The sequence below is a fragment of the Tupaia chinensis genome, unplaced genomic scaffold, assembly GCF_000334495.1.
Source record: "Tupaia chinensis unplaced genomic scaffold, TupChi_1.0 Scaffold149090_1, whole genome shotgun sequence".
Taxonomy (NCBI): Eukaryota; Metazoa; Chordata; class Mammalia; order Scandentia; family Tupaiidae; genus Tupaia; species Tupaia belangeri.
Genome location: NW_006208936.1, coordinates 753276 through 776148, shown reverse-complemented (window position 1 = coordinate 776148; position 22873 = coordinate 753276). Strand labels below are relative to the sequence as shown.

Below are 22873 nucleotides of genomic sequence, written 5' to 3'. Positions count from 1 at the left end.
AGCCCCCTTCTCTGCTGGGCGCTGTCATACAGGGAGGCCTCTGGAGCCTGGCGGAGGGCCCTGCGGGCTGGGTCTGGGGTCCGTGTTGTGCAGATGACTGCTCACGCCCTCAGGTGCTGCCTGTGGGGATAGAATGGGCTGCTGGGTCTTGGCCCACCTCTGGGCAGGAGTGTCCCTGCTGCAGGGCCAGAGGTTGTGGGTTTGCTGGGTCCTCACTGCTCTCCTCCTGCCTCTTTCCCGCCTTTCCTGCTCCTCTTCCGGTTGTCTGCCTGTTTCTGCTCTTCTGGAGTCCTTATGTGGGAATCCAGAGTAGGTAAGAGTCCTGTTACTCGGAGAATCTTAGGGAGAAAATTGTAACCAAATATACATGTATGTGTGTGTGTGTGTTCACTGAACAACTGACGCAGCCGGCCCCTATTCGCTACTCATCCATTGTTCGCGACCGTCCAGCAGGTGCAAGCATTCATTAATGACAGCAGATCCCCGTTTTGCAGATGAAGCGGTGGGAGCGGAGAGGTTGTGTGGCCAGATAGTGATGTCCCGTTTGGGACTGGAGCCACCACACTTAGTCACTGGTCTCCAGGCCCTACCCCCTTCGGGGTGTGCTCACAGTTCTGCTACCAGCGCAGCTACTTGCCCAGTGTGAGTTTTAAGCTGCCAGGTCTGGGACTCAAACCACGGTTGACGTTGTAGGAACCCAGTGACATAACCATTATGCCATCTGCTGGTCCCTCTTTTTAAATCTTATTCATTTATTTAGTTTGAGAAAGAGAAAAAGAGACAGCCGCACCCTGACAGGGTCCCTGTACTGCGATCCACCTCAGCGTCAGCCAGTCCTGGGTGGCAGGTACGCATGCACCCAGCGTCCTCAGGAAGGACCAGGACGTGAACCCAGGGCCTTTCCTCTGTGGATCCCGGTGCTCAGCTCCACTGCCTGGCCCTTCCCCAGGCGAGTCCCCTCTGCTTCTTGGTGCGTGTCCGTCCTGGGAGCGCCTTCTCCCCGGCTTCTCCCCGTCCACTCTGCGCTCCTGGAGGGAGCCTCCTTGAGTGTTCTGTGCATAGTGGCACCTGATGGTCACCGGGAACAAGTCTGTTTTCACTGTGCCGTGGCCAACCGAAAAGCCGGTCTCCAGCCCGTCCCTGCCAGTACGGTGTAAGCACTGAAGCCAGGAACTTCCTTTTGTTTTTGGCTGTCTCCCTGGCCTCCAGAAGAGTGCCAGGCTCCCGGACAGCCTGAGATACATCTCGGTTGAGTTAATGCTGGGGTTTATAACGGCCGCGTGCTTTCCGTTATGACAGGCGCAAGTGGCCCTGTCTTGTTTTGAAAGCCGGCTGTACATTTACTATCAGGTAAAACCGCCCTCCACCAGCTGCTCTGTTGAGAGTTCGCATCTCGGGGCAGCCTGGGGCCTCTCCACCGTGAGCTCAGGAACTCGTCACCCTGGGGCCACAGTGCTTTGTTGCAGAACAAACTCTTGAAAGCCTTCCAAGAAACAACTTCCTGACTTACTGCCTCCTTGGCAGCAGCCAGGCCCCAAGTGAAGTAGGAGGCCAAGTCCCCGCCAGCCCCAAGAATGCCTGTATTGTTGGGAGAAGAAGTCACTCAGGGGTGTCTAAGCGCCAGTGAGCTGCCGGCCAGAGCGGTCCAGGACCACCGAGAATCCAGAACACGCTGGATTCGAGTCTTCCAGTGCCATTTGGTGGCAGGAAGCAGGAGTCGTGAGGGAGGCCTTTCGGGATGCGTTTTGTTTCTTTGGCCAAACAGACTTGCTCCCCATCAGGAGTTTGTCCATCCTTTTCTGTCCCGTTGAGACACCCTGTCTTCCTCTTGTCGGGCAGCCCTTCGGAGAGGCCGTGGGGAGACGCGCATGGCTGTCTCACCCTGGCCCATCTTTGAGGACACCTGGGTTAGTGTGGAAGGGAAGTTGGGAGGTGTGCCCGTTTTCCTCTGTGCGTGCATACCCCAAATCGCAACAAGGTGGACGAGTGGGGGAGAAGGGACTGCACTGTGACCCGGCTCCACAGAGACGCTGTCTCCATCTCCGCCTCCACTTCTACCTCTCTCCACGTACACAAGCTTCTGGTGATTAAAAGAAGAAAGACCGCAGACCTGCTGGGTGGTTGGGAGCAGCTCGGCCTCCCGCCCTCCCGAGCCGGCCTAATGTAACCGCTCACCTGGCCGCTCTTTGGAGGAGCCCGCTGTTGCCTCAGCGCTCGGCTGGGCTCGGTCTCTGGGTGCGTCTCACCATCCTGCTCGCTGCCCCAGGTGCCTGTTAGGAGAGCTCGAGGAGGACGTTGCTGAGTCAGGTGCGCCCTACAGAGATCGTGGGGTCACGGCAGAGCTCAGGAGATACTCTGCCCCAGTTGGGGTTTAGGAAGCAGCCGAGTGTGGCCAGGTGGCGCTCGCTTGCTACGTGTCTTCGCAGAGGCTTTGGCTCCTGCGCAGCTCCAGCAGACACGTTCACACAGGCTCACCTTCCGCAGTCGCCTCCAGTTCACGGAGGATGAAAGCGTCTCTGAAGTAAGCTGGCCCAGGACAGCCCAGAATTGGGAGTTCGAATCCAGGTCTCTGTCATTTCACAGGCCTTGCTGTGTTTCCAAAGGGACAGTTCAGAGCCAGTGTGATATCTACCCTCCTTACCCAGGGCCCTGGTTCTCATTGACCCTAATATCCGGCCTTCCTGCTGGAGAGAAGCCATCGGGTCCGTCACGGAAACCACTGTCCAGTGAGAGTTTTTGGAGCAGTGGGGCCAGCCTGGTTCAGGAGCGGGGCGGGGCGGGGCTGGGCAGGGCAGGGCAGGTCAGGGGGTCCCTGTGAATGGGAAATTATAGAGAGGAACCATCAGTAGCGAAGAGAAGAGGCAGGATTGTTGCTGAAGGCAGGCAGGGTGATCAGACGTGTCCTGGAGGTGGGAGGATGAGGACCCTGATCAGATATTGAGGATATTAGATACTGGATGGGGAGTTCTGACTCAGCCATCTCGCAGTGTTCTACCCAGGGTTCTGCAGGACCCAAGAACAGCCCTGGGCCACCTTGCCAGAGAAACCGCAGGGAGTCAGAAGTGGGGGCTACATGAAGTGGGAACGGACCCCCAAGCTTGGAGTCCAGATGGGTCTGCCTGGACTCCACTCCTGTGTCCTCATCTCTGAAATGAGGCCAGTTAAAGGAAGGGGCACGAGCGGTCCACGCACAGGACGGTGCCCGGTGGAGGGTGGTCCCAGGGTGCCCGCAGCAGCCTGTGCCTGAGGACCTTCTGTCCCCCCAGTCTCAGTCACGCCCTCCTGCCGGCCACACCCACAGCAGGGCCAGCGAGGCTGGAGCGCCGGGTCGGCAGGGCTGTCCAGAACCGCCGTCTGCTGCCGGGAGGCCACTCCCAGCCCTCCTTCACCGAGGTTTGCTGCTGGGGTTTCTGACCATCAGTACTCTCGGCTCCTGCGCATGGGAGGCCTTCGTCCAAGGACGGAAGGTGCAGGACTGACGGGCCTGTGAGGTTGGCACGGCAAGTGCTCGCGAAGTGACGGAGCAGCCTCTGAGCTGCCGCGGGAAAAAGAAACGCAGCACTCCGGGCCCAGCAGGGCGCGCGGCAGGAGGGCCCTGGGGCGCGGTGCCAGAGCCACCTGGGTGCAGGTCTCAAGTGGGTGGAATGTGCTGGCTGCTCCTGTGGATGCACCCATGGTCCTGGCCAGGGTTGGGGGTGGATTGAGGCCTCTGAGACCCTGCTAAGAGCACCTATGTCTCTCTTTTCTCGTTAAAGAAAGCATGAGCTATAAAGAGCGAGGCGTGCTTTTCTCTCTTCCTGGCTCTGCCCCCACTTCCAGTCTCCAGGCTGCAGGAATGGGGGTCTGGGTGCTGATGCTGTCTGCAGGTCTCCTGCTCCAGCTCATTGCTCCCAGGCGATGGGAGGAGGTGCAGGATGGCACAGGCTGTCCCGTCCAGCTGCCGCCGTCTGCCTTGAGCACAGCAGCTCCCCCGACCGTCGGGGTGGGGATCTCTCAGAGAGCCTTCTGTTTCACTCTGTGTTCTCGGGAATGGTATGAACTGCAGTTCTCCAGGTTACTGCTCGGCCAAGGCTCATCCATCATGCTGGGCTCCTGCAGGCACAGACGGGCCAGGCACGCATCCACGTGGGAACTGCCAGTCGGGGAAGGTGGCAGGTGGAGCAGGAGGGGGAGGGCTGCTCGTTCTGTCCTTGCAGCGAGCCTGAGGAGGCAGCATCAGAGCTGATTGCCCGCAGACAAGCCGAGGAGAGGCTGGGCAGTGCACCCAGGCAGGGGTGTGGAGATGGGCAGTGAATTTGTAGGGGCGTGCGGCCCCTCCCTCTCAACGCCTCTGTCCGCATTCAGGGTCTCTGTGGACTCTCAACTCAGCCTTGGGCACACGCCAGCGTCCCCTGGGGAGATAGATGTAGAGACGTGGTGCCCTGCCACACCTCTGGACATCTGTGGGCATCTCGGAGCCGCCTCGGAGAGAAATGGAAGCAGCACTCCAGGCCCAGCAGCTGCTCTGTGGGTACCAGGGTGCAGAACCTGGCTCTGTGTGGGCTGGCCCCAGCTGGGCGTCTGATTCAGTGAGCTCTAATGCGAGCTGATACCCCCGGGGGCCTTTCTGAGCACACTGCGTGTGCACACACGGGCGTTTCTGCCTCCATCTCCCTGCGGGCGTGACTTTAGAACCCAGTGTGAGATGTGACGCTCCCGCTGGCATCACTAACGCTCGCCAGTGGCCTTTGAGAGACCCAGTCCACGTCCCCTGCACCTGGAGGAGCCCTGTGTGGCGTGCCCTGTGGGTTTCTCACTTTCGGTTTCCTTCCAGGTGTACGGATCCGGGTCTCAGACGCGGGCGTTCCAGTACGTCAGGTAAGGCCTGCCCGTCCCGCCGCAGGGCCAAGCCCAGAGGGTTTGGGGCGGGGGTGATGGAGTTGAGGCAACCATACTTGCAGGTCAGGAGGAGTCTTGCTGTTCTAGGATTAATTTAGGTTGCCTTCCGTGTGCGCCGATCTCAGACTGCCACCCAGTGGCTGGTAGGTGAAGTTGCCCAGCTCTGAAGGGGCCGGGTTTTCCATTCAGGCCGTTAGCCAAGATGAGGGTGATTGCCCACCAAACCTGCAGGTTCTGAAATCTGAGCCAGTGGATGGCAGGGTCCCGTGAAGGAGGTGAGATCGCAGAGTATTCTCCATGGTGGAGTTGGTGCTACGATTAAATGCAGATAAAATTTTTTGAGTACTTTCGCATAGTGGTTTTTATTGCTTTCTTAGTCATTCTTATCCATCTAGTTTTAGGGGTCAGTTTCTGACCAGTTTTACGATGCGGTTAGGATCCTGAGAGAAGAGTTAACTGTATAAGAAGTTACAGGTCCAGGAGGGCTTCAGGAAGCTCGTGGGAAATGCACGGGCTTTCCACGTGCTATGCATGGGTGTTAGGATTTGGGGACTAGTAGGTGGCATAGTGGTTATGGGTGTTAGGGTTTGGGGACTAGTAGGTGGCATAGTAGTTATGTTGCTGGACTCCCACATAGTTGACTGCAGTTCAAGTCCCAGACCCGGTGGCTTAAAACTCACACCAGGAATGTGTGTCCAAAATCCCAAGAGGAGAATGAAGGAGAAGGGATTGAGGCGTGGCCATCCCCCTTGGGGGTGATGTTTTTGCTTTCTGTCTCACTCTCTGTCTTACCAGCAAGTGCACACACCCGATAGCAAAAGTCTCTCTCTCGCTCGCTCAAAAAGGAATTTTGTGCATCAAAATTAATACAAACATGAATTCCGTTTTTCCAAGAACTTTCGAAGCCCCTTTGTACCATCCGCCATCGTGCGGCCATCAGCGTTTCTGGAACCCTGAATCACTGTGAAACCCAGCTCTAGAACTGGGCACTGGATACTGTTACTCTTCAGAGCAAATGGCCCGGATGCCTGTCCAAGGGGACGCTGCTCCTGTGTCTGGGACTGTCCTCAGGCGTGCAGAGATGGGATGGTCGCTGTGGGGCCGGTCTGGGCAGCGCCACACCCTCTCAGCCAGACGATGCTGCAGGCTCCTGTCCGATTAGCCGAGCATCCTGGGGAAAGCCCCTTTGAGAAATGGATCTCCTTGTTTCTCTCTCTCTCCCCCACACATAGATTTTTCCTGAAAGTGTAACTTTTTACATTTGATTCCGAAGAAAGCCCCATGTAGACATACATGACGTCCAGGTGCCTTTTCCCACCTGTGCATGTCCTGTCGGGGCAGAGTGCCTGACGTGCACTGTGGCTGCCCCTCCACCACCCCCATGGCCCAGCTAGGTCAGCCTATCCTGAGAAGCGATGGAGCTGCCATGGCAGCTGCCCCTCAGGACTATGTTCATGTCAGAGCTTCGGCCCGGGCCGGTGTGCCTAGGAGAGCTGCCAGGACATTCCTGCAGTGGGACCACGTTAACAGGACTTCTGTGGGCCCATCTCTTCATAATGACACTCTTCATAATGTCATCCTACAGTCCCCCTCCCCCCGCCAGCCCTTTACCCAGGCAGGCTTGTCATTTTTGGTTCTAGGGACTTACCTTGAGAAGGTGGCCCCAGCTTCCCAGCCCATCACATGAAACACGGATGGGACTTTGCGCAGAGAAAGCAAAGCATTTGGAAGCTGTTCTGACGTCAAAGGCACCACGTACTGAACGCCCCTAAGTTAGCTTCGGGTCCTCTTTGTGTATGTTTCCTGCTAGTGACTGAAACGTGTTCAGCACTAGCGAGGCCCGCACCGAGCAGTGTCTAACTCAGAACTAGAGCTCAGAGGTGCCCACAGTGCCCGGCTGCTGCAACCCAGCCACCTCCCGGGCCAACCAGCCACCTGGAGCGAGCGCGGGCGTCTGTCCCCGGGGCGAGGTTCCGGAAGCCCTCCGCTCGTGCCCTGCAGCCGTGCATGCTGCTTGTGCAGTGATGCTCCTGGCCGCACCTTGGAGGAGTCCGTGATGAGGCTTCGGGGACCGCCACACTCTGGACCAGGGTTTCCCAGCCACATTAGCTCACCAAAGTTTTGCTTTTCTTTAGGTTTTTACCACAGAGTGCATGCGTTTTGCCAGAGAGACAGTGAGAGGGAGAGCGAGAAATTACCCCCACGAGGGATGGCCATGCCACAATCCCTCCCCTTCTCTTCTCCTGGGATTGTGGGCACACATGTACACCCACCTGGCCTGAGTTTCAAGTCCTAGGATCCAGGACCCGAACTGCTGTCAGCCATGTGGGGGAGTCTCGCACCCTAACTACTGCCCCACCTTCTGGGCCTAGCTTTGCTACTTTTAAAGAGCTCCTTCTTAAGAAGCAGAGTGTTCAGTTCACAGTTAATAATGCACAATGTTTGAATCCATGGTCCCCGTACCATGTGCACGTGCCCCGAACCCACGGTGGCCTCCAGAGGGCCGGACGTGGGCCCAGTCCAGTCGAGGTGGTCATCCGCATTGACACCTCATCATGCGTGTTGATATCTGCATGGTCCAGTCATGTCCTCATTCACATTGCAAAGCATGCTGCATCTTCTTAAAAAGTCACTTTGTCAAAATGACATCTCAGAGAGCTTCAGGTTAAAGGAGTGTGATCTATTCGATTTTGACCTTGAAAGTTGCCAGTTTATCATATAAAAGACGCGGGGCCCTCCTTCCCCGCTCCCCTAATGAGGATGGCCGCACCAGGCCCCCGCCTTCCAGCTAAGGCAGATCCCTCCCCAGGCCCAGTGTCCAGGCCCATCATGTTCACTGAGAACGGCAGCTTTTAACGTCTCCTGACACGCACCCAGCCGTGTGCCGTCAGATGCTGGCGACAGGACGGGATGAGCACTCCCGTCGTGATGAAGTGACTTTTTGCCCATTTCTATAAAAGAAATCACCTAAGGTCGACAGCGATTTGCATTTATCCTTGATCCTGAGACTAGAACGCCTCCATGAAACTAGAAAGCAAAAGCCGCCTGGTTTTGTTTGGAAGCTTCCCACAGTCCATAGCAACCTGCTCCTCACGGGACGGTGGAGGACAGAGCGGGAGAGGTTTCAAAGCAGGTGACTTCGATCACCAGGACAGACCTTGGCTAGTCTTCTAAGAGAGCGAGTGATGCAGAATAGCTTAGAGAATGTACTCGTCTTGAGCGGTGAGGTGTCATTTTTACAAAGTCACTTTTTTTTAACAGAGCCACACTTTAAAGCTTCTGAAAATAAGAATCAAACCTTGGTAAGGGAGAATTTGCTTGCTTATCTTCACCATCATGCCTCATCGATCATGATCCATTCGCAACACCCACACACCCTTGACCTGCTTGTGCATTGTTTGCGGGCATGGCGAACTCCAGGCGGGGAAAGCATGACGCTGGAGCTTCGGGCCGCGCTCAGGGCTGCTTTGTCTGTGATCTCAGTGTGGACGTGCATACTGGATTTGTGCATTTCGGTGGCTCTTATTCTAAAACCTAATCAGAGGCTTTCGTGTGGGTCGGTCACCTGGGGTAGCATCAAACCGACTTCCATCAGCAACTTCTGTCAACGCCACACCTCTGGGTCTGTGCCTGTTCCAATGTATCTTTCTTGTAACGGGTAAAGGACTTAAGAAATGCAGAGGTGGAGACCTCAGCCCCGTTGCCAAGCTTCTGTCCTGGTTTACGGTCTGCACCCCACCCGCAAAAGCAAACCCCAGACGTCACTTGCCCATCTCATCCCTGGATTACGTTAGCATGACACGCGTCGTCCTGACTAGCCAGAGCTTATTTCACCGTTCAGTGTTCCATGCAGGCTTTGGTTTTTTTCTGGGAGGTGGTGAATTTCCTTCCAGGGCCCGAGTGGGGTGCTCCACGCCGTGAGGCTCAGCAAACGGTGCCTGACCTCCCCTTCTCTTGCAGTGACCTGGTGAACGGGCTGGTGGCCCTCATGAACAGCAACGTCAGCAGCCCCGTCAACCTGGTGGGTACGCCCTTCCCTCCATCCCCCAGGGCAGCCCCGGTTTCATCCTGTGAAACCGCAGACAGCCCACCTTTGTTTTAGGCACATGTAGGGCACACCTGTGTTCTAGGTACATGCTAGAAAAACCAAACCAAGTAAGCACAGGCAGTGACAAACTGCCTGCCGGACACGGTGCCTGCCGAGGACGCACAGGTCTAGAGATGCAGGAAGCCGTCTGGTCCTGGGTGGGCCCTCTCCTGGCCCTCCTTTCCCCACTTAACAGCAGGTGATCTTCGTGAAACGTAATTAGGTTAATTTTTAGGAGGAGGAGTTTAGAAGGGAGCTTTGCAGCTCTGCATCATGACCCAGCCACTTGGTCCTCTGCCTCGCTCTCCCCCTGCCTGCAGTCTGACACCTCCCTGGGGAAGGGGTCGGAAGGTGGGCTCTCCCAGGTCTCCCAGCTCCCCTCCGGCCTGCACCTTCAGCACTGGTGACTTGCTTCTGTTCAAAGCCGACCTCTCTGTCTTTGGCTGGTTCTGGCCTGCAGGAAGTTCCTTTTTTTTTTTTTTTTGGAGAGGTTTTTGCTGTAGGGCGTTTGCTCTCTCCATAAAGACAGAGGGAGACAGAGGGACCTCTCAGAGTCTTGGGCATGCACCCACACACGCTCAGCATAAATTTAAGCCACCAGGTCCAGGACTCAAACTGCAGTCGACTACATGAGAGTCCAGTGATGTAGCCATTATGCCAATTGCTGGTCCCAAGCAGTTCCTTCTCAATCCTGCTCTCTGCACGCCCTCCTCAGTCCTCGCTGCTCCCCCTGCAGGGCGGTTCAGAGCTAGTCCTTGCAGTGTGAGCGCTTCCCAGGGATTTTTAAGGAAGTTTATTTATTTATTTCTTCCCTGACAGAAACAGAGCTAGCGCCCCCAATATGACCTTGCTGCCACGGCCCACCCCACCCGGATCACGTGCCCTGCGCACTCAGGGAGATCTCTAGGTGTGAGCCCTGGACCTTCCCATGTGACTCAGCCTCACAGGTTCACGTTACTGTGCCACCCACTGTCCACCCTGGGTCCCCAAGAATTTGAAAGGCAGGGAGCCCCCCCTTAGCTGTCCGCCACGTTGGGGCAGCTTACCCCTGTTATCGCTGTCTTGCTGCCGGAGGGCATGTGCGCTCTTGGGAGAGAGAGGACTCCCTCCCCCGCAGTGCGGTGTGTCACGCTACGACCCTTTTCCCTCCATTTCTCCATCCTGTTAGTCAGCGCGTGTCTGTGCCCAGAACATTTGTACAGATGTTGGGGCCGGGATCTGAACTTTGGTCGGCCATGTGGAATCAACTCCCAATGCACAGCACTCAACCACTGCGCTACGAGGCCGGCCGTGTTTGCTGTTTTTGCATCTCTTAAAACACGAGGTGTCGAGCGCGTCCAAGATGCTCCACTCTCAGCCACTGCCTACTTCCTGTCCCGGCCCACTGAGCCTTGCCGTCCTGACCACGGGCCCTGGGACACCTGGCAGCGTGCGGCTTCCGCCTTCACTCCCCTTTCTAGGCTGGTCTGGAGCCAGTCAGAGCAGCAGGACGGGACCGTGCCCGGCCACGAGCACCCAGCGCGGGAGAGGGTGCTCTCAACAGCAGCTGGCAGCGCCCGCAGTCAGGAACACCCTCGCCCTTACCCACGCGACCATCTCAGCTGCTTCTCCTAGGTCACCCCTCTGCCTCTTCAGGACCGTGGGGCGCTGGGTCGCTGCCCGCCATTCCCCGCAGACGCGTCCCTCAGAAGCCTCCCTTGCCCCTGTCTGTGACCGACCTTCCCGAGCACCAGCCGTTTTCTCCTGAGTCGAGGGGGATGTCACATTTAGGAGGTAACAGACCCAGGGCAGTTGTTCCCTGAGAGACCGTTGCCCAGGCCCGGCGACAGGGAGGAGGCTGCAAACGTCTGCCAGCACCTCTTTGATATGCTCTTGCAAAGCATTCACTTAAATGCGGACAAGGACAAGACACCTCGTCTTGTCAACCACAGTGCCTTCGGGGAGCAGGCCCACCTTCCCGACCCTCGGGGACCCAGCCAGCCCTCTGCTGTCTGAAACGAGTGCTTTCAGTGACCTCTGGTGGCCCACTCCCCTGTGTAGCCCCTGCGCTGCTTTTCTCCTATTGTTCTGGAGGGCCTCTCCCCAGGGTGCCTGGAGACACCCATCTGTTAGAAGCCTGTCTTCGGTAGCACCTGAATGGTGCAGTGTCCGCCAGGGGCCCTGATGAGCAGAGCCCGCCCCCAAATTCCTGGTGCTCCTGGTCAGGCGTGGCCCCTTCCTGCGGCTCTCGCTGGCTCCAGGCCAGCCTAGCAAGGGGAGTGAAGGAGACTGAGGACATAGCTGCCCGTCACGGTGGTCCCGTACAGTCGGGGTGGTGAGCACAGGGGGACGGGACAGGAACAGGCGGTGGCTGCTGAGGCATGCCGGGAGGGGGACCAGAGAGTGGCTTTCCTTGACGCCCCCGAAATGAAGTTTAGTTTGTAGAACACACCGCAGCCGTCTCTCTGGCCCTCCCTGCTCTCGGGGAGTACACGGCTTCTGTTACTTCCTGTGTGGGATTGCAGACCCTTTGTTACTGAATTGGGCCCCACATGCCCCTGGAGGAAACGGTGTTATGTTGCGGGGGTAATTCTGTAAGCCCACACGTTCATGCAAAGAGACACCAAGTTACAGGAAGGTACAGGAACATCAGATATGCAAAGTGTCCTGGAGACATAGCTGGTGGGCGTGTCTTTGGCAGATACTGTTTTCTGTTTTTAATTTTGATTTTATGTCTCCCATGAGAGAGAGACAGGCATCCACAATAGGGACCCCACACCCCGATCCACCCCCAGTCTACACCAGCCCAGATCATGGGCACGTGTGCGCGCCTGAGGTGCTCAGTAGGTCTCAGGACCTGAGCCGAGAACCTTCCCGTGTGGGTCCAGGTGCACTCCCACTGCACCACATCCTGGTCCCTCAGGAGGTACCTCGCCCTCTCGGAAGGCCTTCCCTGTGCATGGAAGGTCTAGGGGACGAAGGTAGAGGTGGTGCAGTTAGCACGGTGCCAACTTGTGACCCTCGTCATGAGCTGAGCAGCCCAGTGTGACATAAAGCTCAGGGGAGGTCACGCAGAGAGGCCACAAGGGTCTCAGCTCTGGGAGGTCAGAGTTGGCCCAGACACCCCCGGGGAGGCAGGCACGGGCGGGTAGTGGGCCGCTGTTGCTGGGATCACACTTTATAACCAGAAACCGTTTCTTCCTTAGGGGAACCCAGAAGAACACACAATCCTAGAATTTGCTCAGTTAATTAAAAACCTTGTTGGTAAGTAGGATAAATCGCTTCCTGATGAAATCAACAGTAGGCACCTTATCCGTTGATAACACCTTGACTACCAAAGGGGTAATTAATGCAAGCTAATTGAATTGGATCAAAGCAGAGCTTTTTATCAGGAATACCTAAATGTTTTCTAATTCTTTAATTAAGTAATAGAAGGAGAAAGGAAGGTGGGATTGGTTTGGTTCACAGTTTGATCAAACAGCTCTATGAGAGCGGAAGGGATCCATTTCCAGCATTTGAGGCAGGAGCGTGTTAATCATCTTGTATGGGTGCCAGTGATTCACTTTCCAAACCCTGGGCATCCAAAGCCTGAAATTTCAGAGTGAGAGTGTGTGGCAGCAGTGCGTGGGTTCCAGCGAGCTGAGAGTCCCTGTGCAGCTCTGGGTAGCCTGGCTGTGTGGACGTGGGGCCAGGCATGCCAGGAGCAGCCCCATCTGGGCATGCTCTGATTACATCAGAAGTCCAGTCCTTGGGTTGCAAATGGAGGGAGGGTGAGCCCTGGTCTTACCCTTAGGCTTCCCAGAGCTCTGAGAGGTTGACCTCTGGAAGCTGTCTCTTTTCTGGGGTCGACCCGAAAATCTGAATCAAGACCCACACAGATGAGACTGGTTGGCTAAACCAGGGACAAGCCAGCTGTAGCATGTGCCTAAGGGACTGTCCAGACCCCGCCTGGCTGTTCTGATTCCTCAGGGCTGCCCTTCCTGGTGTTGGGCGCTCCTTTCCAGCCGTCTGGACAGGTGAAGTGCTGTTCTGTGGGACAAGCCCAGGCAGCATCTCCCTTACACACCAACTGCAGTGCCTGCGGCTGGAGCTCCTATTCTGAGTCTCTACCCCTCCCGCGAGAGGATCGGTGCTCAGAGCACAGCCGCCTCTGAACCCTCGCTTCCCACAGTGAGACCGTGGGCCAATGTTTCAGCCTTATCCAGGCACTCGTTAGAGATGTGAACTTCAGGCCCCAGCCCAGGGCCAGGACCCACATATTGACAAGTTCTCCTGGGGATCCGAGCACTAACTGAGAAGTCCGATCTGGAGGGAGGCGAGCTCACCACTGTGTTTCCATGCACAGCTGTGGACTCCACCCCGACGAAAGGCTGAAGACAAGGGTCATTGCACTGCTCCAGACTGGCTGGGGCTGGCCACCACCGGGCGCCCTTCTGCAGGGCTGGCCGATGGTCGCTGTTGCGGCTTTGCTCTGCCGGCCAGTGGGTCTGGGCCCCACTAGGATGCTCAACAGGTTGGGCTGGCCGCCTGCATGATCTCTGCAGCAGGGCACTGGCTGGCTGCGCGTCGGCCTGGGTTTGCTCTGGCTGGAGCATGAGTGACCCGGTCTTTGGGAGGTCCAACGTGGAGCCCTCGAGTCATTCTCCTTCCAGTCCACAGCTTTAACAGCAGGAGACTGGTGCGATTCCAGGGAGGGACTCTCGGATCTGAGCCCCGTCCACAGCCGAGGTGGCCCCTCACCACATTGGTGATTTTCTCAGCACTGGGGTGTTCCCGTCAGTGTCTGTGGCTGATGCTGGGTGGGCTGCCTTGGGGTAGCTGCCTGGGGCAGACCCTCTTGCACTGGAAGGTGACTTAGGTGACCTGCCCCTCACCGAGCACTTGAGGCCAGAAATAAGCCTGGGGACCTCAACACGTGGTCAGCGTGGCTATAGTCATTACTGCGCTCCGTGACGCTGCATGGGGCAGTCCCTGCTGGGCGCAGGGGGTGACAGCCGTGTGGACTCCCTTCTGCGCCCTTACTTGGGATTTCCCTTGGGTGAAGATGATGGAACGGTACATCGTGAGGGGCAGTGATTCTCTGTGACCTTCTTTTTTCCTTTTTTTTTTAAACAACTCAGGCAGTGGGAGTGAGATTCAGTTTCTCTCCGAAGCCCAGGACGACCCGCAGAAAAGGAAGCCTGACATCAAAAAAGCGAAATTGATGTTGGGCTGGGAGCCTGTGGTGAGTGGGAGCTGGCGCTCGCCTGCAGTGGGGTCTTCCCGGCCCACATTCCATGTCCTGGCACGTGCCTGCCCTAGTCACGTGGAGCCCGTGCAGCGAGGTGGGCCCACGTCTGAGCAAACATGGTGTTCTCCGGGCAGTTCGGTGGCTTCTCGTGCATCCTGTGGCATTCTGCCCTGGGCGACGGCCTGATCCTACTCCTGCTGTGTGTTTTACACAGTCACACCCAGGTTAGGCCATCAAAGCAGTGTCTGGGTGATGCAGCAATGCCTAGGCCTCCTGCCTCTCTGGGCATCCCAGGTCAGGACCTTACCAGGCCAGCTGGGGCAGCCAGCCCGCAGCCCATGCAGGCCAAGCCCCAGGTGGGAGTGTGCACCACTGAGGGACAGCAGGAAGCTGAGCTCTGTGCCTGCCTCCTGCTCTCAGACTCAGGCCCTTGCCCTGCCCTAGGATACCTGCCTGCCTTTAATCTGCATGAGCCCTGCCCTCCCTGATCCCCCACTGAGGCTACGGCGTGCTTCTCCTTTGCCCTAGGAAGCTCACCCTCAGGCCGTGTGCAGCTGCCAGCTTTCCACCCAGCAGGTCCCCTGACCCTCAGAACCCAGCTCGTTAGAGAGGCTGCCCCGGACAGCTGCGTCTACAGGGACAGCCCCCCACGTTTACCTCTGCCTACCCCCGTGTGCCTCAGAATGCGAGCTCCCCGGGGCAGAGGCGTGTGGCCTTGTGCCTAGCAGCCCCAAGAGCTGACACAGCCTGGCGTGCATCGAGAGCTCAGGAACCTAGGACCATCCTAGGCGTGACTGGGCAGGGCGGGCACCTCACTACAGCTGCAGCCAGGGAGGCGGGAAGGTCCGAGGCTCAGCTTACCTTAGATCTGTAGGAAGCAGTGACAGCAGAGCACTGAGTCCTAGAGGGCCGAACCTTGCAGGGGAGTGAGAGTTCTGGTCTGATCCTATTACCCCGTGGGTACTCTCTGAGTGATCTCAAGGCCATAGGAGCTCATTAAATGACTCAAAAGTAAGAGGGTGTCAGACTGGACAGAACCTGGGAATCCCAGCTGTGCAGAAAACAAGGTCCGGCAAACAGAAGCATAGCGTGGAGGAGCTCGCCGTCGGCCCCTGGTAGCTGGAGCTGTATTATAGATGAAATATTTTGAAAAGCTCAGTGCACATGTACTCCATGGTAACGGCTGCATTACGTGTACGTGGTATGCACCCTGCCAGTGTTCCTACGGTGTCCCAGCAAGCTTGGGACGCGAGATGCGAACTCTAGTTTCCCTCCAGCCAGTACTTTTACTGTGAGGCGTTTTCGAGGGGCCTGACCCTGACTTCTAGGTATCTCCATCTTGATTTCCCGTGTGCTGTATGAGGTGCGTATGTACGTGTGTATGTGTTTAACAGCTTGCTGGGGTATAATTGGCGCATAGCAAACTGCCCGTAACAGATATTTTTAAGGATTTTGCCATAGGGCACATGCGCTTACTGAGAGAGACAGTGAGAAGGAAAATAAGAAATCTCTCCCCAGGGTGGATGGCCACACCACAATCTCTTGTCCATTCTCCTCCTGGGATTTTGGGCGCACATACACACACCTAGCATGAGTTTCGAGCCGCTAGATCAGGGACTTGACCACAGTCAGCTGTGTGGGAGTCCAGTGCGTTAACCACTATGCCATCTGCTGGCCCCACAAACTGCCCATATTTAAAAGGTACAATTTCGGGACCAGCAGTTAGCATAATAGCTATGTTGCTGGACTCCCATGTTGTTGACTGCAGTTCAAGTCCCGGACCCCAGTGGCTTAAACTCACGCCAGGTGTGTTTGCGTGCGTGCCCAAGATCCTGTGAGGAGAATGGAGGAGAAGGGATTGCAGCATGGCCATCCCCCCTGGGGGATGGTGTCTCGTTTCTATCTCTCTGTCCCTCTCTGTCACGTGCACTATAGCAAAAACCTCTTTAAAAACAAAACAAAACAAAAAAAACCTCTATAACTGTTGATATACACCGGGTCTTCAGAACATTCACAGAAAATGAGAATTATGAAAAAACTTATGCCTGAGTTTCAGAATTGTTTACACTCAAAATAAATGCGTATTTTGATTCTGTTTTTCTGTGAATTATTGAAATCCCCTCGTATTTTGACACTTGTGAAACCACAATCAAGACACGGTCGCCACAGTCAAGACCCAGCAGTGGTAATGGACGGTCCGTCAGGGACTGGAGATCCTTGCCTCAGTAAGAGGGTCACTCATTCAATTGCACGGTACATTCTGGAAGCGCTTAGGAAGGCCCTGCGGCTTCTCTGGGTGCTGTCATGATGAACGTGCGGTTCTGAGTGTTCCTGGCCACATGCCAGAGCCCGAGCACGTGGTCTGCCGTGTGTCTCAGCGCAGCCCCCTAGCCACGTGACTGTCTTTCTCACTTTCTCTTTGAACAGGTCCCTCTGGAGGAAGGTCTGAACAAAGCAATTCACTACTTCCGGAAAGAACTTGAGTACCAGGCAAACAATCAGTATATCCCCAAACCAAAGCCAGCCCGGATAAAAAAAGGCCGGACGCGCCACAACTGAACCCCCACCTCCTGGGACGCACGGCTCCCTGATTTACACTTGACGGATGTGGCGTTCGCTTTCTTGTTTTTTTTCTTTTAAAGAAAGACTTAAACAGGTGTCATGAAGAACAAACTGGAATTTCACTCTGAAGCTTGCTTTAAAGAAATGGATGTGCCTAAAAGCTCCCCTCAAAAAACTGCAGATTTTGCCTTGCACTTTTTGAATCTGTCTTTTTATGTAAAATAGCCTAGATGCACCTCTGCGTATCTCCAAGGTTTTTATCTTGCTGTGAGAGCATATGTCGTGACTGTCGTTGACAGTTTTATTCACTGGTTTCTTTGCGAAGCTGAAAAGGAACATTAAATGGGACGAAAGATGCCGATTTTATTTATAAAAGTGGGTACTTTTAAATGAGACATTATACTATGCATAAAGAAAAAAAATCCTAGCAGCGTTGTCAGGTGGCGCACCGGCATTTATTTTTGGGCAGATACGAGAATTCTGTTTGAGAGCTTTATGTTTCTTTTTTAACTCAGAATTTTTCTAAGGTCAAATTTTTTTAGTTTGCAAACTTGCCCTTGAAATACTTCTGTTGGTTGTCACGATCAAGAACATTTGAAATCACTACTGTGTTGTGCTGCATATTCTCGGATGGGGTGGGGGGCAAAGTTAACATATTCCTGGTTAGCCATGATTAAATATGCTATTTTAATAAAATATTGAAACTCACCGGTCATGAACTTGGAGTTTTTAAGGTTGGCTTCCTGCTTTATGTGAGCCTATGCTGGATCGTTGGGGAAAATACTAGATAATTCCGTTTAAAAGAGAAGTCTAGGCTCTGCGCCTGGCTCAGTGCAGTGTATCGGGAGCCGGATCCCAGGTGGCGGTTTGGGAGGAAAGGGGAGTCGAGAGTCTGAGAAGGGATAAATGAGGGGACAGGTGAAGGCTGCTCTGTGTTGGCGTCCCCTCAAAATTCCAATGCTGACATCTAACCCTCAGTGCAGTAGTAGTAAGAGGTGGGGTCCTCAGAAGGTGATTACATCATGAGGGCAGAGCCCTTCCTGTACATGGATCAGGGCTCTTACAACAGAGGCCTGGAGGAGCTTTTTGCCCCTTCAAGGACACAGAGAGAAGACGTCTATGGGGATCAACCCTCCAGCTGCTTCCTCCTGGACTTGTCAGCCTCCAGAACCGCACTGGTTATGTGTAAGCCAGGCTAAGCTATCCTGTCCCAGGGTCAGGAACACACTGAGATGCGGTGTTCCACGTTTCAGAAGTGGCTGCTGGTTGGGGCGACACTGCTGTCACTTGCTGAGGTGAGGTGAGTATCGCCGTTCCCCTTCCACAGCAGAGGCACGGGCAGGTGCAGGTTACAGTCCAAACGTGCTGGTTGTGGATTTCAGCTGTACTCTCTTGGACACCAAGTGCAACCCAGTGGCCCCGGGTAGAACCTGTGGCATTCTTCCAGGCTGTTCTTTGGAGGCCCCAGTGCTAGATGGGCTGCAGTTCTGGTCGATGGTTCTGAGTTCTGTGTGAGCTTGATGTGGTTCTCAACCTGAAGGTGGTGTGGAGTGAGATGCCGGTCTGGCCACGGCTATGGGTTGCCGTTGGCCTCATAAGATGGGGAAGTCTGTGACAGTCTCGGCAATTTCTCAGGGCAGAGGAGAGAGGGTTTTACCATTTCAGTTTCTGTCGGAAAGTGATTTGTGGACTTCACCAGAGTTTCTTGGTGGTTGATGGTTATCTCTGATACCGAGTTGGAAAATTGCATCACGGGGACAGTTCCATGGAGTCTGGGCGCGTGACGCACTTTGCTCAGAAGTGGCAATAGGCCTTTGTTGTGATGATCAGCAGGATTAACCCACGTGTTTGCTCTGTGTTCAGAATTTTCGATTGTGTCCTGTTTGTACTTTAACCATATCGGGGAATGAGTCATTTCTGTCTACAGCTGGCTTTTGGAGAGGAAAAACCTAGGGGTTTTGTTATCAAGAAAATTGATGTTTTAAAAAGCGTTTATTATTTTAGTACTTTTTGAATTTTGAGTTTCTGTATTTTGTGAATATTTTATTCAAAGTGAAACTAATGTGAGATGTAGGATACAGAAGTCAGATTGCTGCCTCAATCTTTTACCAACCGTGGAAGGTCAGTTTTCATGGACACCAAAATGAAGAGCAATGCAAGGAAGAGGCTTCCATTTCTAAGAAGATGGGATGTGCATACTTACTCTGTTCCTCCTATTAAGTACAGCAAAAAAAAAAAAAACCCTGGCAATTAAATATAAAATAAACATAAGATTCTAAAAGTGGACAGAGAAAGTAGGCCAGCTGGGGACCTCCGCACCCAAGGAAGAAGACAGTAGTGCTCTGGGCTTAATCATGTTGCCCCACAATACGTATGTGGAAATCCTAACCCCCAGCACCTCAGACTGTAACCATATTTAGAAACAAAGTCTTTAAAGGTGATTAAGTTAAAACGAGGTCTTCAGGGTGAGCCCTAATCCAGTCTGATTGGATTTAGACACCCAACATGTGCACAGAGGAAAGACCACCTTTAGACTGAGAAGAGGGGCCGCAGGAGAAGCCAACTCACCAACACCTAGATCTTGGACTTCTAGCCTCCAGAACTGTAAGGAAATCAATTTCTTTTGCTTAAACCCCCCATTCTGTGTTATGGCAGCCATTGGGAACTAGGACAAGGTGTGTTCCCTGGGGTTTGTGTTTTGTTTACAGGTACAACCAAGAAGAGCCCCAACCAAAACCTGTTCTCTGTAGCCAGTGGACCAGGAAAAGGGTGACCTAGTAAAACATAAAACGTTTAGTTAGTAACAGCTTTACTGCAGCCAAACACCACATGAAGAATCTGCAGTTCCACCCCCAGTTTCCACCAGCAAAGCCCCATGTGGCCAGGAGATCCACCCTTGCCTTGCTAAGACCCTCCCCCACTCTTCCTCGTGGTGGTGTCAGAGAGGGCCTGAGTTGGGACGCCCATCTTTACTGTAGTACCAATCCCAACTCCATGGTAAAGACTGAGGGAAACATGGGCTCTCTCCACCTGGCAGTACTGAGGTGCCCGTCATTCCCTGCAGGGTGCCATCAGAGCTAGGGCTTTAAGCAGTTTCCATCAGCAGCAATAACAGCAATCCCAGTGGAGGTTACATGGGAGTGGTACCAAAGTGCCCCTCCCACCTTTGGTGTCATCAGTGCAGGCCCGGGCAGCCTGGGCTCCCACCCCTGGCAGTAAGAGGCAGCAGAGTAGCCTGCAAAAGCTTAAGACCAAGATCTTCTAACACTAGAAACTGACCAGATTTCAGTTGAGATTCACCACACCAAGACCCAGGAGAATCTGAATGAGGAAAGACAAAGATACCAACACCATAGGATAATCCAACAAATATTTAAAAACAGCCATCACAGAAACACTTCACTGTGAGCCAGCAGGCGGTGTAGTGGTTAAGGCGTTAGAGCCCACATGGCCAAGTGAGCAGTTCGAGTCCCACACCTGGCAGCTTAAAAAACACACCAGACAGGCGTGCCTGCCCAAAATCCCAAGAGAAGAATGGAGGAGATAGGATTGGTCACCCCCTCCGGGAAAGTGATTTTTCTCACTTTCTGTCTCTCTCTGGTGAGTGCAAGAACCCAATAGCAAACTAATCATTTTTTTAAAATTTTCAGTTGGCAATTGTAAACATGCTTGAAACATGAAAAATAGAAAATCAGCAAAGAGAAGATTGAACTAAATGAGGCCGGGGAGGTGCAGTGATGTCAGAATGCTCCATGATGTTGAAGCTGTGAGGAAAAGTCCCAGGTTGTGTCCCACGGTCTCCCGAATGCCCACGGGTTAGCTGACTGAGACTGGAGATGAGTCGTGGTGTGAAGACCTGTTGTGGCTGTCCCCTTCTTTCTCTTAGAAAAAATAAAGAACTAAATGAAAGTTTTAGAACTAAAAAATAAAATGAAATGAAAAACTTTGTAAATGAGTTCAGCATAATAGAACAAAGAAAAAGAATCTATAAACTTGAAGATAAAAACCAAAAGTTGCCCAAAAAAAGACTGAAAAACAAACAGAGCTTTGAAAACACGTGGAACTGTAATAAATGACCTGTCATGTCATTCATGTACTAGGACAGGAGAAAGAGGGTGGACTTGAAGAAAATCCAAAGAAAAAGGTCTGACGACTTCCCAAATTTGGCAGAATACGTACACGAGTGAAATCAAAATACTGGGTGAAACCCAAACAAAAAAAATCATGCCCGGGCACTTTATAGTCAAAGACAAAACCAATGAAAAGTCTCTAAGGCAGCAAGATGGGAACAACACATCACCTTCAGGCGCAAAACAATTAGTTGGCGGTGGTTTCTCATCCAAAACCAGAGAAGCCAGAAATAAGTGACAAGATTATTCATGGGCCAAAAGAACTGTCACCCAGAATTCTGTCTGGAAAACAAAAACGAACAAACAACAACAACAAGTTCAAAACTGAAGAAGTCAAGACATTATCAGATACAGGAAAATTGAGAAATTGGTACCAGTAGACCTACTCTACAAGAAAAAGTCAATTCTCTGCACAGAAACAATAAAAGAATCTTCTGACATCAGTGAGGAAGGAAAAAAGAACATGGAAATAGCATAAATACAGATAAATGCAATAGGGTTTGCTTCTGAGTGCTCCTTCTCTGTTGGCTGTTTGAAACAAAAATGATAAGACTTTCATGTAGTTCACAATATACTGGAAGTAACTAGGCAACTATCTTATAGATGTTAAGGGTAAAAAGAGGTAAGATTTTCACATTTCACCCGAACTAATAAAGGTTGCCACAGCAGGGTTTGGTGATTTGTATGTATGTGTAAAACCTAGACCAACCACCAAAAGAGCTACACAGGGAGGCTGGACAGCAGTGCGGCAGTAAATCACAGTGCTCCATGAGGCTGACCCCCATGAGAAGTTCTGGGTTCATGTCCAAAGACTTTCCTTATATGCTGGGCATACATTTTCCCGTGATCTGGATTTGGCTGGGAGATGCTTTCTATCTCTGTCTCTCTTATTCATGGAAGAAATTATCTTAAAAAAGAAAGAAAAGAAAGAAAGCTGTATACAAAGAGGTATACTCAAAACGAAATTATATTTAAAAAATTTAACTCAGAGAAAGTTTGGAAACAAAAGACAGGAAGCAAACAAAAATGGCAGATTTAAGATTTTGGATTTTTTTTGTTTGTCTTTTTGGAGAGGTTTTTTGCTATAGGGCATGTGCGCTCGCCAGATAGACAGAGAGACAGAAAGCGAGAAATCACCCCCCAAGGGGGGATGGCCACACTGCAATCCCTTCTCCATTCTCTCGGGACCTTGGGCACACACACACATGCCCAGCGTGAATTTTAAGCCACCAGGTCTGGGACACAAACCGTGGTCAGCTACGTGAGAGTCCAGCGACATAGCCATTACACTAGCTGCTGGTCCCGCAGATTTAAGGTTTTGAATTTTTGCTACAGGGCGCATTTGCTCACAGGAGAATGACAGGTGCAGGAGGGGTTGTGGATTGACAAAGCACCACACTTCCCCCTCCTGCAAATGAAAATAGCCACTTTAGTCTTCTCCATTCTCCTCTTGGTATTTAAGGCATGCACACACACATGCCCAGCTTGTTTTGGAAAACTCTGGGTCTGGGACTCAAACTGTATGGTCGGCCATGCAAGATCTAGCCTCCTTAAGCACCACACTACTGACAGGTCCAGATTTAAGCTTTAGCACAATAATTACGTTAAATATAAATCCCTTTTCCATTCTCTCGGGACCTGGGGCACACACACACATGCCCAGCGTGAATTTTAAGCCACCAGGTCTGGGACACAAACCGTGGTCAGCTACGTGAGAGTCCAGCGACATAGCCATTACACTAGCTGCTGGTCCCGCAGATTTAAGGTTTTGAATTTTTGCTACAGGGCGCATTTGCTCACAGGAGAATGACAGGTGCAGGAGGGGTTGTGGATTGACAAAGCACCACACTTCCCCCTCCTGCAAATGAAAATAGCCACTTTAGTCTTCTCCATTCTCCTCTTGGTATTTAAGGCATGCACACACACATGCCCAGCTTGTTTTGGAAAACTCTGGGTCTGGGACTCAAACTGTATGGTCGGCCATGCAAGATCTAGCCTCCTTAAGCA

At 53.3% G+C, this 22873-nt stretch overlaps 1 protein-coding gene across 1 annotated transcript in view; it reads left to right on the top strand.

Annotated features, from left to right (window-relative positions):
• The window catches only part of UXS1 (UDP-glucuronate decarboxylase 1), a 94801-nt gene extending 77357 nt beyond the window's left edge, over positions 1 to 17444 (top strand). The window contains exons 11-15 of the mRNA XM_027769242.1: positions 4814 to 4857; positions 8839 to 8899; positions 12151 to 12208; positions 14065 to 14168; positions 16602 to 17444. Coding sequence (XP_027625043.1) covers positions 4814 to 4857; positions 8839 to 8899; positions 12151 to 12208; positions 14065 to 14168; positions 16602 to 16733 — 399 coding nt within the window. The 3' untranslated portion in view covers positions 16734 to 17444. The remainder of the gene's footprint in view (positions 1 to 4813; positions 4858 to 8838; positions 8900 to 12150; positions 12209 to 14064; positions 14169 to 16601) is intronic.
• Positions 17445 to 22873: the final 5429 nt, after the last annotated feature.